Source organism: Streptopelia decaocto (genome assembly GCF_964273445.1).
Source record: "Streptopelia decaocto genome assembly, chromosome: 15".
NCBI lineage: Eukaryota > Metazoa > Chordata > Aves > Columbiformes > Columbidae > Streptopelia > Streptopelia decaocto.
The window spans coordinates 12295164-12307675 of record NC_138670.1 but is presented as its reverse complement, the minus strand read 5'-3'; the positions used below and the strand labels follow the sequence as shown (position 1 = coordinate 12307675).

At 51.9% G+C, this 12512-nt stretch overlaps 1 protein-coding gene across 2 annotated transcripts in view; it reads left to right on the top strand.

Annotated features, from left to right (window-relative positions):
* NOS1 (nitric oxide synthase 1) overlaps window positions 1-2502 on the top strand; it is a gene marked incomplete at both ends in the record, with an annotated part of 41524 nt that extends 39022 nt beyond the window's left edge. For both annotated transcript variants that reach the window (XM_082065978.1, XM_082065977.1), the window contains 2 exons: window positions 1186-1380; window positions 2380-2502. In XM_082065978.1, the coding sequence (XP_081922104.1) occupies window positions 1186-1380; window positions 2380-2502 (318 nt within the window). The remainder of the gene's footprint in view (window positions 1-1185; window positions 1381-2379) is intronic.
* Window positions 2503-12512: the final 10010 nt, after the last annotated feature.

Genomic DNA, 12512 nt, shown 5'->3' with positions numbered 1-12512 from the left:
CATGGGTAGCCATGGCCAGTACAGTGTGGAGATGCTGTTTCCTTGGTGAAGCCACAGTAGCTTAGGTGCTGGGGTGCTCTTGTTGCATAAAGGTACAGGATCATGCCCTTCCCAGTGCACCCCAGTTCCCAGGGCCCATCCCCATCCCTGCTCCAGCCTGAACATGTCCCCACATCACTCACACTTTGCCTGGGAGGGCTGCAGCTGTGCTCACCGGGCACAACCTCCTGAGCAGGTGGGCAAGGAGTGGTGTCACCAGTGGGGTGGCCCAGCGCCAGCATGAACATCTGCTCCAAATTCCTACTGCCACACGAGCAGGCGTGGCAACGAGATATATGTTCAGCCTGGATAAGAGAAGGCTCTGGGGAGACCTTATTGTGGCCTTTCCATACTTAAAAGGGGCTGATAAGAAAGACAGGGACAGACTCTTGCGATAGGATGGTTTTAAACTAAAGGAGGGGAGATTCAGGCCATACGTGCAGAAGAAATTGTTGTCCCTGAGGGTGGTGAGAGCCTGGCCCAGGTTGGCCAGAGAGTTGGTGGCTGAACCATCCCTGGAGACATCCCAGGCCAGGCTGGACGGGGCTCTGAGCAACCTGAGCTGGTGCAGATGTCCCTGCTCATGGCAGGGGGGGCACTGGGGGAGCTGGGAAGGTCCCTTCAACCCAAACTATTCTGTGATTCTATATATAGTAGAGGTGTGAAGATGCAAGAGCAAAATGATGCTTTGCTGCTTTCCTCATCTCTTTTCTCTCCTTGTGGGTGCTGCAAGGTGCAGGGATGCTTCCCCAAAGAGGTGGCCACATTGCACAGCTGCCTCGAAGGCAGCTGGTGCACATGAAACTGGCCAGAGTGTACAGGTGGACGGGGCTGAGAACCTGCAGGACCTGAGGGAATGGCACGAAGATGTGCCAGGAGAGGTTTAGACTGGACATTAGGAAAAGATGCTTCACCCAGAGGATGCTGGATACTGGAACAGGCTCCCCAGGGAGGTGTCATGGCTCCAAGCCTGACAGTGTTCAAGAAGAGACTGGACAACGTCCTCAGACACATGGTGGGAATATTGCAGTTCTCATGTGCAGGGACAGGAGTTGGATTCTATGATCCTTGCAGGTCCCTTCCAGCTTAGGACATTCTGTGATTCTATGAGCTGTAGTTAATCTCCGCTCCCACCTCCTCCCTCAGAAATACGTGCAGGACGTGTTACAGGAGCAGCTGGCCCAAACTGTGTTCAAAGCACTGAAGGAGCAAGGAGGCCACATCTACGTCTGCGGGGATGTCACCATGGCAGGGGACGTCCTGAAGACCATTCAGCGCATCGTGAGGCAGCAGGGCCAGCTGTCAGTGGAGGAGGCAGGAGCTTTCATCAGCAAGCTGCGGGTGAGTCGCGTCTGCACCGCCAGACACCGGGCGAGCTGCTGCCACGGGCGCTGCACCTGGTGCCTCCTCCTGCAGAACAGGCAGCACAGAGGAAACGGGTGCTGGGGGGGTCTGCAGTTCCCTCACACACTGCCTGCACCCGGGCAGGGTTGGGAGCGTGATCTGCGGAAGGTCTGGGTGTGCAGTGGAGTTCACCGGTGGTGCAGGAGCTCTGCTCCGGGCTGCACCCCTCCCAGCCTGCGCTGGGCACCCACAATGAGCCTGGTGCTGTGCTGAGCGCTGCTACAAGCTCTTTTGGGGCATCCTAGGTAGCCCAGGCAGGGCTTGTTCACCTGGTTAAGTCCCCGCTGTCCCTCCATCGTTGCAGCAAGCTAACAGGGCAGTGTGAGCATCCCCCTCCCGAAATCTCCTCTGTCTGTCCATCTGGTTGAATGCTGCCCCTGGGCAAACATGTTGCTGCTGACATTGCAGCTGAAGCAGAAGTGAGCTCAGGTTGGGACACAGGCCCAAGGACAGATGCTCAAACCGCTCTGCTTCTGCCCAGGAGGACCACTCAGCCTGATTCCTACAGGACTGAAGCATGTCCCCACACTCCACCCAGGAGCCAAGGGGGCCCAGAACCACATTTTTCATTGGTTTGCCACCAAATCTCATGTATGTGAGCTGACCTCAAGCTCCTTGTCCCCCTGACAGCCAGGCAGTCCTTGGGTTGCAGCAGTTGAGGTCTAATGCACTGAGCAGCTCCGCCACCACTCCACAGTGTGCCTTTGGGAAGGTCATGTCACCTCCCTGCTTGTCCCTGCCCCTCCTGTCCCACCAGCTCTTGTGACAGGCCCTAGGACACTTGATGTGTGTTTGGTACCTACTCACAACATGGCAGCTTTCTGGTGCTGCAGCAGTGCCAACTGTTTGTAAATATTCTTCTTTTTTGTAAATGTTCTTTTTTTTTTTTCTGTAAATATCCTTTTTCCACTGCCCCTCTGCCATCCTCTGTTTCAGGATGACAGCCGGTACCACGAGGATATTTTTGGAGTCACCCTGCGTACATACGAAGTGACTAACCGCCTTAGATCTGAGTCTATTGCATTCATCGAGGAGAGCAAAAAAGATACGGACGAGTGAGTTGACGTGTTTATTTTAACCCCTGCGATGATCTCCCAAGCACGTGGGCTGTGGGATGGGGAAGGGAGCTTTAACTTTTGCACACATGTGGTCCTTCTTATAGCAGAGGCTGAGACAAGATATTTGATTTTTGCACTGGAAGCCGTGGCTGCAGCCTGGCGGTCTCTCTGAAATAGCTGTCACCTTGCCGGGACAAATCCCCCTGGCATTCCTGGGTTATTGCACCCACTGTACCAATGTGCTCAGCCCTGATAATCCCATCCCAATGGGGGTGCAAAGCAAAAGTCCTGCCTGCCGTCTGTCTCTGCTCCCCAGACGGCCGCCAGCGGATCATGGTTACAAGGTTTGCAGGATCCATGGCAGGGGGGGCTCCCTCCAGCTCCAGTTCTGGCTGGGGGGGCCTGGCTGGTTCCATGGGTGCGGCAGCAGGTACCCGCGGTTCGAGAGGTCTCCAGGCTGCTGCGTGCCTGGTTAGGAAAGATCTAGAGACTTTTCTTTCCACTAGTGTAAAAACAACCAAAAGAAGTAAAAGAACCTTGACATTTGCTATGTTTGTTTCTGCTCCACCGTGTCCTGCCATTTGCTCAGCTCTGCCTTGGCAGGATTTTCCCTGGCTGAGCAGGATTATTTAGCAGAAGGGATGGGCGGTTGCATGGATCATAAAATCACAGAAGGGTTTGGGTTGAAGGGACCTTCCCAGCTCCCCCAGTGCCCCCCCTGCCATGACAGGGACATCTTCACCAGCTCAGGTTGCTCAGAGCCCCGTCCAGCCTGGCCTGGGATGTCTCCAGGGATGGTTCAGCCACCACCTCTCTGGCCAACCTGGGCCAGGCTCTCACCACCCTCAGGGCCAACAATTTCTTCCTCATGTCTGGCCTGAATCTCCCTTGTCCCCAGTCCTGCCCCTCAGCAGCTGGGGTTGCAGCACCTTCTCCAACACAACCCATACTCTGAGGTCTGCACTGTACACAGAGTGCCTCAGTTTCTCATCTCTAGGTTGGGATAAGAGTCACCTACCTGCTCATCTCACCCACCTGCAAAGGGCTCTGTAAATTCCCATCTACAACATGGTCCCTTGGGAAGTGCTTAGACCTAGGTGCTCCTCATCGCTCTAAGCTTGGCCTTTCTCCCCTTTCCCTTGCAGGGTTTTCTGCTCCTAACCGGACCCTTCGCCCCAAGGGGATGCCAAACCAGTCCCAGCACCTGCTGGCCCCTCCAGCCAGAGGGCACTGGGTTTTGTATTTCACGGACACGGTGGCTCCTTTTCCGCGGGGAACTGCCCATGGGAAGCGCTCTGTCTCTTGTCCTGTTGTTGTGTCCTGATGATGATGATGATGATTTTTATTTCCTTTTCTTCCTCTTTCTCTTGCTCTTGTCCTGTGGCCATTTCTTTTCACCCTGTTTCCCTGGTTTTCCCCAGATTTCCCCACTAAAGTACGATGGCTTTATAATCTGCCGTGGCTCTTAACAGAACTTCACATTTTTCCTTCTTCTCATAAGGGCATTTTGCATCTGCATGAAATCACCACCTTTGTGATCATCTATGTTTTTGGTGTTTTGGGGGAGAGCAGAGGTGGCAGGGGCTGGGCAATAGCAAGGTCTTTGTTGCTTGACCAGAGCTGGGGCTGTTTCCCCCAGGCTCCCCTTTTCCCCAGGTCAGGGCTTGGCTGAATCTTTGCATTTTCTTGGCTTTCCTTTGGACTTGCACAGACCTGGGTGCACACCCGAGGCTGGGGGCAGACGATGTGCAATGCCCTCATGCCTATGAACTCTGTTCATCCCCAAAGCGTGGGTACCAATGTGTCTATTTTGATCTGAAGGGTTGGATGTCTCTGATTCACACATCGTGGTTTCTCCTAAATGGACTCTGTGTTGTGTTTGCCTCCATCTCTGCTCCCTGTTCCCCACGAACCCCTCCTTTTGCTCAGTCCCGACTTTCGCTGGCATGAAAGTCCTCCCGCCGAGGAGCCAAGCACTGAACACACAGGCCGATGTGTATCTTAGGGGAAAAAACTCCTGGCAATGAGTGCTGCTTGGCCAGGCTGTCCTCCAGAAGGCTTTCCAGGAGATCTGTGATCTGCAGCCGTGATGCTGGTGGGAGACACAGGGACCGGCTGCATCCCAGCGCTTTGCATGCTGTGAATGTGTGAACCTCCTCCCAGGTGAGACTGGAAAACCACAAGGATGCGAGAGAAGCAGCTCCAGCCTCCTGGTAACAAAGCCTATTTGGAAGTCCTAATTCTGACCAAAACTAACCCCCATTATTCTGAGTGCAGAAGCACTCAGGCAGCACTTGGAGGGTTATGGAGGCTCCTGGTGAGGAGGTGCCAACCAAGGACTTTTGAAATCCCAGAGAGCATCAGCTCCACCTTAGCACAGTCTCATGAGCAGTTCTGGGACAGCAGACCCAGCCACTTCCACACCTTTGGGAGCAGCAAGTGCCAGCACTGAGCGACCTGCCTGCCAAAAGAAATACATGTGGCATCTCGGTTGCAAGCGCGTCCCCTCTGCAGGCTCTGCGCCACCTGCCAGCGGCACGAGCTGTCTCTGCCAGGACATCTCATGTGAGAAGGGAGGTGAGATCGGCTGCAAAGATGCTGCGTGATTCTGGGCTCTGACACACTCACACATCAGCCCCACTGCAAAAATCTGGCCCTGAAAGCAATCTGTGAACACGATCACAGAAAGGTCCCAGTCTCTTTAACAGAGAAAAGCTATCTGTGAGGTAAAGCATTCTGACCTTGTGTGTCCTTCCTCCTCCTGCCTTCCTCACCCTGAAGAAGGTCCGTCTGCCCTCGCTGCCAGAACGAGGACAGCAGGGCATGACTGTGTCTTATTGGAGGCAAGGAGACGGTGTTGATGTTTTAAGCTGCTAGGTGCTGATCCTTTCCTCCTGCCCCTGCTCTGCTGCACTGCGTGCTGGTGCTTCTATGGAGTAAAGCACCTGCACCAGTGACAGCAGGGGGTTTGTCCAGGAGCTGCAATAGTGAGCTTTGCTTTCAGAGGGCTGGGATTAACTTCCCTAAGCCAAAATCAGAACTAAAATCACTGCAGGAGGTTTGCTGCCCTCCCAGCCCGTGGTACAAGCCGTGCTGGCTCCCCTGGCCCCAGGCTGTCCACACCCTCAGCCAACACCTCCTGCCCTTTCCTGTGGCTCGGCCACATCTCCATGTGCTGTGACCATCTTCTGCATCTTTGACTTCCTGAATGCTTGAAGCAGCTCCAGCCCAAAATCCAGGAGCAAAAGGCATCCAGGCACTGGGAGAATTCAAGATCCAGGTCTCGGTTTTGTTGGTCGCAGCAGAGCATCGGTGCACAATGCGAATGACTGCTGCCACGATGCGGCCAGAGCCGAGCTCGCTGGGCTGGCGGGGTGGTCGGAGCCAGGTGCAAGGCTGGGTTTGTGTCCCCGCTTGGGGACTTTGTGGCCTGGAAGTGAAAGCAGGACAGGACAGGAAATAGGGCAGCCCCTGCTCCACCTCTGTGGGTTGTGCCCAAATCCCAGGGCAGGCAGCGTGTGGGAGAACCAGGTCCCTTTGCTGCTGGGATGTGTGAGTTTGGGCAGAGGTCCTGCTCCCTGGCCTGGCCCAAACCCCCAGTCCTACAGCTGCAGAAATAGAGCTAAAAAACAGATTCAAACCCATCTCCTCTTTCTGGGAAATTTTATTCTGACTTTGGACTTTAGGCTCGGGTCCTCCTTTAAGCAGAAGGAGCGATGAGAACTGAAGAGGAGGTAGTGCCCAAAGAAATGCCCTTGTCTTCATCCTCTTCCCAGCTCATCCTGCGTTGCTGGCAATTCGTTTTCTCCTGTGCTGCCTTCTGCCGGTATCACTATACATTCTCACAGCTGGAAGTCATATTGCTGCTTCAGTCTGTGTCTGGGATGAATTGGCTTTGCTTTTCCTGCACCCCAAATACTGCCACCTGCATGTCCCTCGTCCACTTCAACCACCAGTGAAAGCAGCAGGAAGCACAGCAGAGCAGGGACCGGGGTGCGTGCATCACCATCAATGGGATCTCCAAAAGGGTCTGTGCAGGGCAGACAGGCAAGACCACCTCAACAGGCTTTGTGAGTGGGTGAGTTCTTCAGAGCTCTTTGGAAGGGAAATGCTGTTTTAAGGCCAGCCTGCCTGCCAGGCCCTGGAGAAGAAACCCCCTCCCTGCCGGGAGGGTCCATGAAGTCAATATGTCCCCAAGGGCTCCGAGCTGCCTCTCTGCTCCCTCTGCCTGAGTGGGACCGTTTGCTCCTCACAAGGTGCACCACTGGGAATTTTGATTCATTGTTTTTGGTTGAGTCAGTCTCAGACGTCCTAACTTCATCCGTCTTACCTGCAGGGGCTTCGCACTCCTCTCGAGTTTCATTTTCTCCCACAGCAAAGGGGGAAATAAACTTGTGGATCTGCTTTATCATCCCACAAATGTGGCTCTTCCACCAGTTGTTTCGACTCTGCTCATCTCAGTGTGACATTTCTGACATGTGGGTGTAGGTACAATATCTCCGGCATGGGTAAACAGCAGAGATCGAGGTGGGGTCTGCTGCAGATCAGTGCCACGAGCTGCTCGGGGTGTCATGCACACAGGGGTTGTGTCTCGGGCACTTGGTTCACAAACCCGTCACCTCTGGGTGGCTGCTCCCTGTCTGGGCTCCTGCACAGCCCCATGTGGCTCCTGCGGTGAGGGGACACTGGACGTGATGGACACCCAGCCTGATCCGATGTCCTGATGGAGGATGTCTGTCACTGCTGCTTTTGCAACAGCTCAGCTCCTTTTCCCTCCCAGGGATTAAACTTAAAGAGGCTCTTCCTAAACAGATTTGATTTTTCAAGACATGGTGAAATGAGTTTTTTTTTTCTTGAAGATTCTAATTTGTAGGTTTTTCCATGTTCGGAGAAAGTTATATAGGAACTCGAAAACTCGTGGGAAATGGTTCTCTGTTTTCGCAACCTGCTGTGTCCACTAACAGGGAAAAACAAGTTGTTCATAGAGTGCAAGGGTATCTACTGTCTGTGTTGCTGATGACTGCAAAGGTTTCATCTCCCCAGAAGGACTGCCTGGGAGTTTGTTGTTCTTCTGTTTATGACAGACAGCGGGAAAATAATGAGACTTCTGTCACCAGGAGTAGACTCGCAAAGATGACAGCTCCACAATCGATGCTGGGCAGGCCTGAGCTCGTTGCACTAGAGGAACCGAGCCAGCCGCATCCATACTGGCCAGAGAAATGGGGTTTGGGGTTGGGCTGTCCTCGCTCCCTGTCCCCTGTCCTGTGCCTATGCATCCCCAGGGACAAGCAGGGGACTCTGTTCACACCCAGAGCAGTGTGAGCCAATGTGTCTATGCGCAGGTGGCAAATCTGCAGTTGTGTCCTGAGCAAATGTGATTGTACCTACACAGAAGAGGAGATGGGAAGAGACAGGAGCTGTGTGAACCTGTGTCTAGTTTAAATGGGATTGCTCTTTAGTTCCTTTACTCTCCATACGCGACACCTCTCGCCCCATCCTGGGCTGTAACCCAGTTTCCCTTCACTGCTTTTCTCCGGAGATCCCCCTGGAGATCCCTCCTTTCTCCTTCTCAGCCCTGCCGGCCCAGCCAAAAGGTGCAGCGAGCTGCTCAGCAAGGGTGAGTCATGGGGACAGCAACAGACTTACAGTGCCTTGTGCTGGGAAGACTCTTGCACCAGGGGTGACCTCCCAATCCTGCTCTCTGCAGAGACGCTCCTTGCACGCAGAGCCTGGGCGCTGAGGGGAACAGTAAACATCATTTTATAAATTAAATTCTTGCTGGGCAAGTTCCCCCTGAGAGCAAACTTAGAGCCCTGCTTGCTAATTAGTCTCCCACTGATGGGGCTCTATAGGGGAACGGAGGCAGAGCAGGGTTAGAGTGAGGGTGCAAACCAGACACAACCTTCTGCAAGCACCATGGGTCTGTGAACACCCGCCGCATACTGGAAACCACATTTTTACCACACTGTTTGGGGAGAGAGGGCATGTTTTTGCTGAAGCCTCATGGACTTGCACTAAGCCCAAGCCAAAGCTGCTGCCTCCCAACTTCATGACCACTGAAGCCATTAGTCCTCTGATTTATACCTGTGGGGAAGCTGCAGAGAGTTCCCAGCGTTTTTCGGAAGGAGAATTTTATGCTTAAAACTAAATTTTGTTCCTGCTTTCACTGGGGACCACTTCTCAGCTTCAGAATTGCCCTGATTACTTTGCAATTGCTTTGATAGTTCCAGAGGGGAGCACAGTCCCTTTACAGAACAGATGGAGACACATTTCCAGGACCATTCAACTTTGCCATAATTCTGTCTTTGTTATAACAATTTCTTCTGCTATAACAGGAAGAGCAAAATTTGGCCAGTGCTAAACACTCTTGAAAACTGTATTACCAAACTTGGATTAAATTAATCTAGAATCTGAGTTCTCACAGATACAAAACACCTTCTGCACCCACCGGCTTCAGTGGCGCTGGGGATTTCAGCAGCTTGTGGGATCAAACTTTCACAGCAGCGGCAGCAATTTTGTGACAGCAGTGTTTTTGCGTGTGTCGATCTGCACTTGCACTTGCCTGCAATGCATGACTCTTAGCAATTCATTCGAAATCTACCCTCAACAGGGAGATCTGAGCTCGAGCTTCTTCCATACAGCCGTGTGTATTTAATAGGAAATCAGGGGAGCTGGAGAAAGCTGATGAGATTGCTGCTTTAAAGCACTTGGTTCCAGAAGTAAAACAGACCTTACCAGATGTTGAAATTGGCTTGAATTTAGCACGTGTAGAAGGGCAACTAATGAAATACTGAAGTATTGTAATGCAGATATGCCTTTTTCCTGCCATGCCAGGAGTGAAGCAGACTAGAAACTCCTGGCCTCCACCCCTACAGATGTTTGGCTGTGATGGAAGTTTGAGCCATCGAATCACAGGAGACAAATAATAAAGAAAAAACAGATTGTGAGTTTGTAGCTGAGCAGTCGCAGCTTGTTTAGCAGTGAGAGTGCCTCACTGTGAGGGCTGCCGCTTTCCTGCCTTATTCATGTACCTACCTGGCCAGATTTCAGGGAGGGAAGAAGGAGAAAGCACTTCAAAAGCAAGAAAATGCCAAGACACTGGTGGCTTCTCTTGTGTCCACGGGTCGAAGCTTGAGGAGCAGTTGTGGGGCTGCGCAGAAGCTGGAGCGTGGTGCTGGGCTGCGGCGAGAGTCCTGCACGGCCCGACTGCAGCGTCTGCACACAGGTCTGCGGGGCTTCCTCAGAAATCTGCTAGAGAATAACACCGAGAAAAGTATTTTTCTTCCAGGGGCGTTCTTAATACTTTAGAAGTTTAAAGATTAGATACTAAAAAACTTGGTCTAAAAGAGCAACCAATTTGGGGCTTCTTTTTGTTCGTTTTCAGGCATTGGGAAAGCAAACAAAGAGTATATCAAACTGTTTTGGATTAAATCAAGTATTTTGTTCCCAAAATAATTGCTAATGAAGATTTTAAATTTTTCCAAGGGCAAGAAAACTGCCTTAATATATACTCAATTCCAACAAGAGGCATTAGCACTACTTGCTTTTGAACCTGCTTTTTAATTTTTCTCTCTGTGTGATCATGGCATGGAATCATGTCTTAACAAAATATACTTAACAGTACTCGACAGGATTTGCAGAAGCAGAAGATGATGTTTCAGAATCTCCCCGTACCCAGCATTGAAGTGATGGCTTTGAAGCCAATGAAATTCAATGCAAAATTCCTGCTTTGCTAGAATTCTACGAAATAGGCCAATGTCCACAATTCCCAAGGTTAAATGTGCTCTGCTGCCTTGAAATGCCTTCAAAAAACCCTGGGATCTGCACGCTGAAAAGAGCTTGAGTTCCCTGGTCTGCAGCACCATCCCCAGCTCTTGCAGAGTGCACACAATTCCCCAGGCAGGAATACGATGACTTTCAGCCAGGACTCATTGCTTTGGAGATTGCATGTGCTTAGAAACATGAGTTCTGCCAGCCGCCCAGGGAATCTGATATTCAGTGCCAATTAATTTTTATAACAGGGATTCATTCCCTCGGTTCCCTTAGGCACCTTTGAAAAGCATAAGCCTCAAAGGTTGGTTTGGATTTGTTTGGTTTTGGTTTTGTTTTTTTTTCTGGTGGCCTTTTTCATGCAGAGCAGTCATGCCCAGATGAGAAAGGGGGCCGGTCTGTGAAGGGCTGCAGTTTTGGGGCAGGCAAGTCCCAAACTTTCCATCACAGAGGTTTTTCTAAACTCTTCGGCTGTGGGTTAATTCTGCTCTGCCCGATGGGGCTCCAGCCTCTCGCTGTTCTTTGGTCCTTCCTCCCTCCCTCCCTCCACACCTCCTCATGTCACTGTGCCTTCATTGGGTTTATAAAATGATGCCGTGAGTTAAATCTGGCACCTTGTCTTTACTCTCACTTTGCATCCCATAAGACAGGTATGTGTTGGGGGGGAGGGAGTAGCTTATTTTGTAGCTTTCCGTGTGATCCTAAGGTGGGTTTTTTCTGAGTAAAGGGGTGGGGACGATGGGAGCAGGGATGAGCCGGTGTTGTGTTTGATCATACCAGTGCTTTAAGCGGTCAGAAACATGGTTTTCCCCTACCTCTGAGCTCTTAATGCTGCTAAAATCTTTGCCATTCGTACAATGTACTCCAGCCCCCTCTTTCGGACTGACTCTGGCTCTGTTTGCAAGATATCCACGTTGTTCTGAAGCATGCACCTCTTTCTATATAGTTCCGATCTTCTGATTTTATGGAATACTTATGCCTGTTTGCATTACAGTCAAAATAAAAAAGTGAACGAAAATCTGGTGGACCTCATTCTTTTATCTCTGGGGTTTTTGTGCCGAAAGGCCTCTCTGGATATCTTGGCTTTGCTCTGGTTCGCTACCTGTAATGCCAGGGCACTATAAATAGGATGATGGCATCATCTATTTATCTGCAAGACAGAAACACGTTCTTGTAAGGTTGCTTGAGTCACAGCATTTTATGTTTCACATTGTTTATACCATGTCCACTGGGAAAATGCCACTCAAGCAGCCCGGCTGGCAAAAATAACAGCTGCACATGTAGAGGAGAAAGAGCCACAAGTATGGACGCGGCTTTTTGCATGGGAAGGCAGCGTGCTGTTGTAACGGGGTGCTAATCTGCCTTTATTAAAGAGTTCACTTCTTAGTGCTCCCTCAAGAGCAGCAGGACAGATTACCAGGAATGTGATCAGGGCAGATAGACCCCAGGTTTTTTGCAAGGAGCGGGCAGGAGGATGGAAGGCGTCGGTGTGCGGGAGCGAAGGGCTGTTCCCCGGCTGGCGTGAGGGGAACGTGGCTGCCGTGTCACCTGGGACACAGCGGTGGTTTGACCACAGACATTGCTGCGGTTACACCTCAGACATCACCACAGAGTTGTCTCGGAGACCATGGTGGTGCTGCCTCAGACATGGCAGCAGCGTCACCTCGGTCACTGCGGTGGTGTTACCTGAGGCATGGCAGCGGTGTCACCTCAGACATGGCCACGTTGTTACCTCAGACATGGCTGCAGTGCCACCTCAGACATGGTAGCAGTGTTACCTCAGACATGGCAGCGGTGTCACCTCAGACATGGCAGCGGTGTCACCTCAGACATGGCTGCAGTGCCACCTCAGACATGGTAGCAGTGTTACCTCAGACATGGCCACGTTGTTACCTCAGACATGGCTGCAGTGCCACCTCAGACATGGTAGCAGTGTTACCTCAGACATGGCAGCGGTGTCACCTCAGACATGGTAGCAGTGTTACCTCAGACATGGCAGCGGTGTCACCTCAGACATGGTAGCAGTGTTACCTCAGACATGGCAGCGGTGTCACCTCAGACATGGCTGCAGTGTCACCTCAGACATGGCCACGTTGTTACCTCAGACATGGCAGCGGTGTCACCTCAGACATGGCAGCGGTGTCACCTCAGACATGGCAGCGGTGTCACCTCAGACATGGCAGCAGTGTCACCTCAGACATGGCAGCGGTGTCACCTCAGGTGCTGCCGCAGAGATGATGG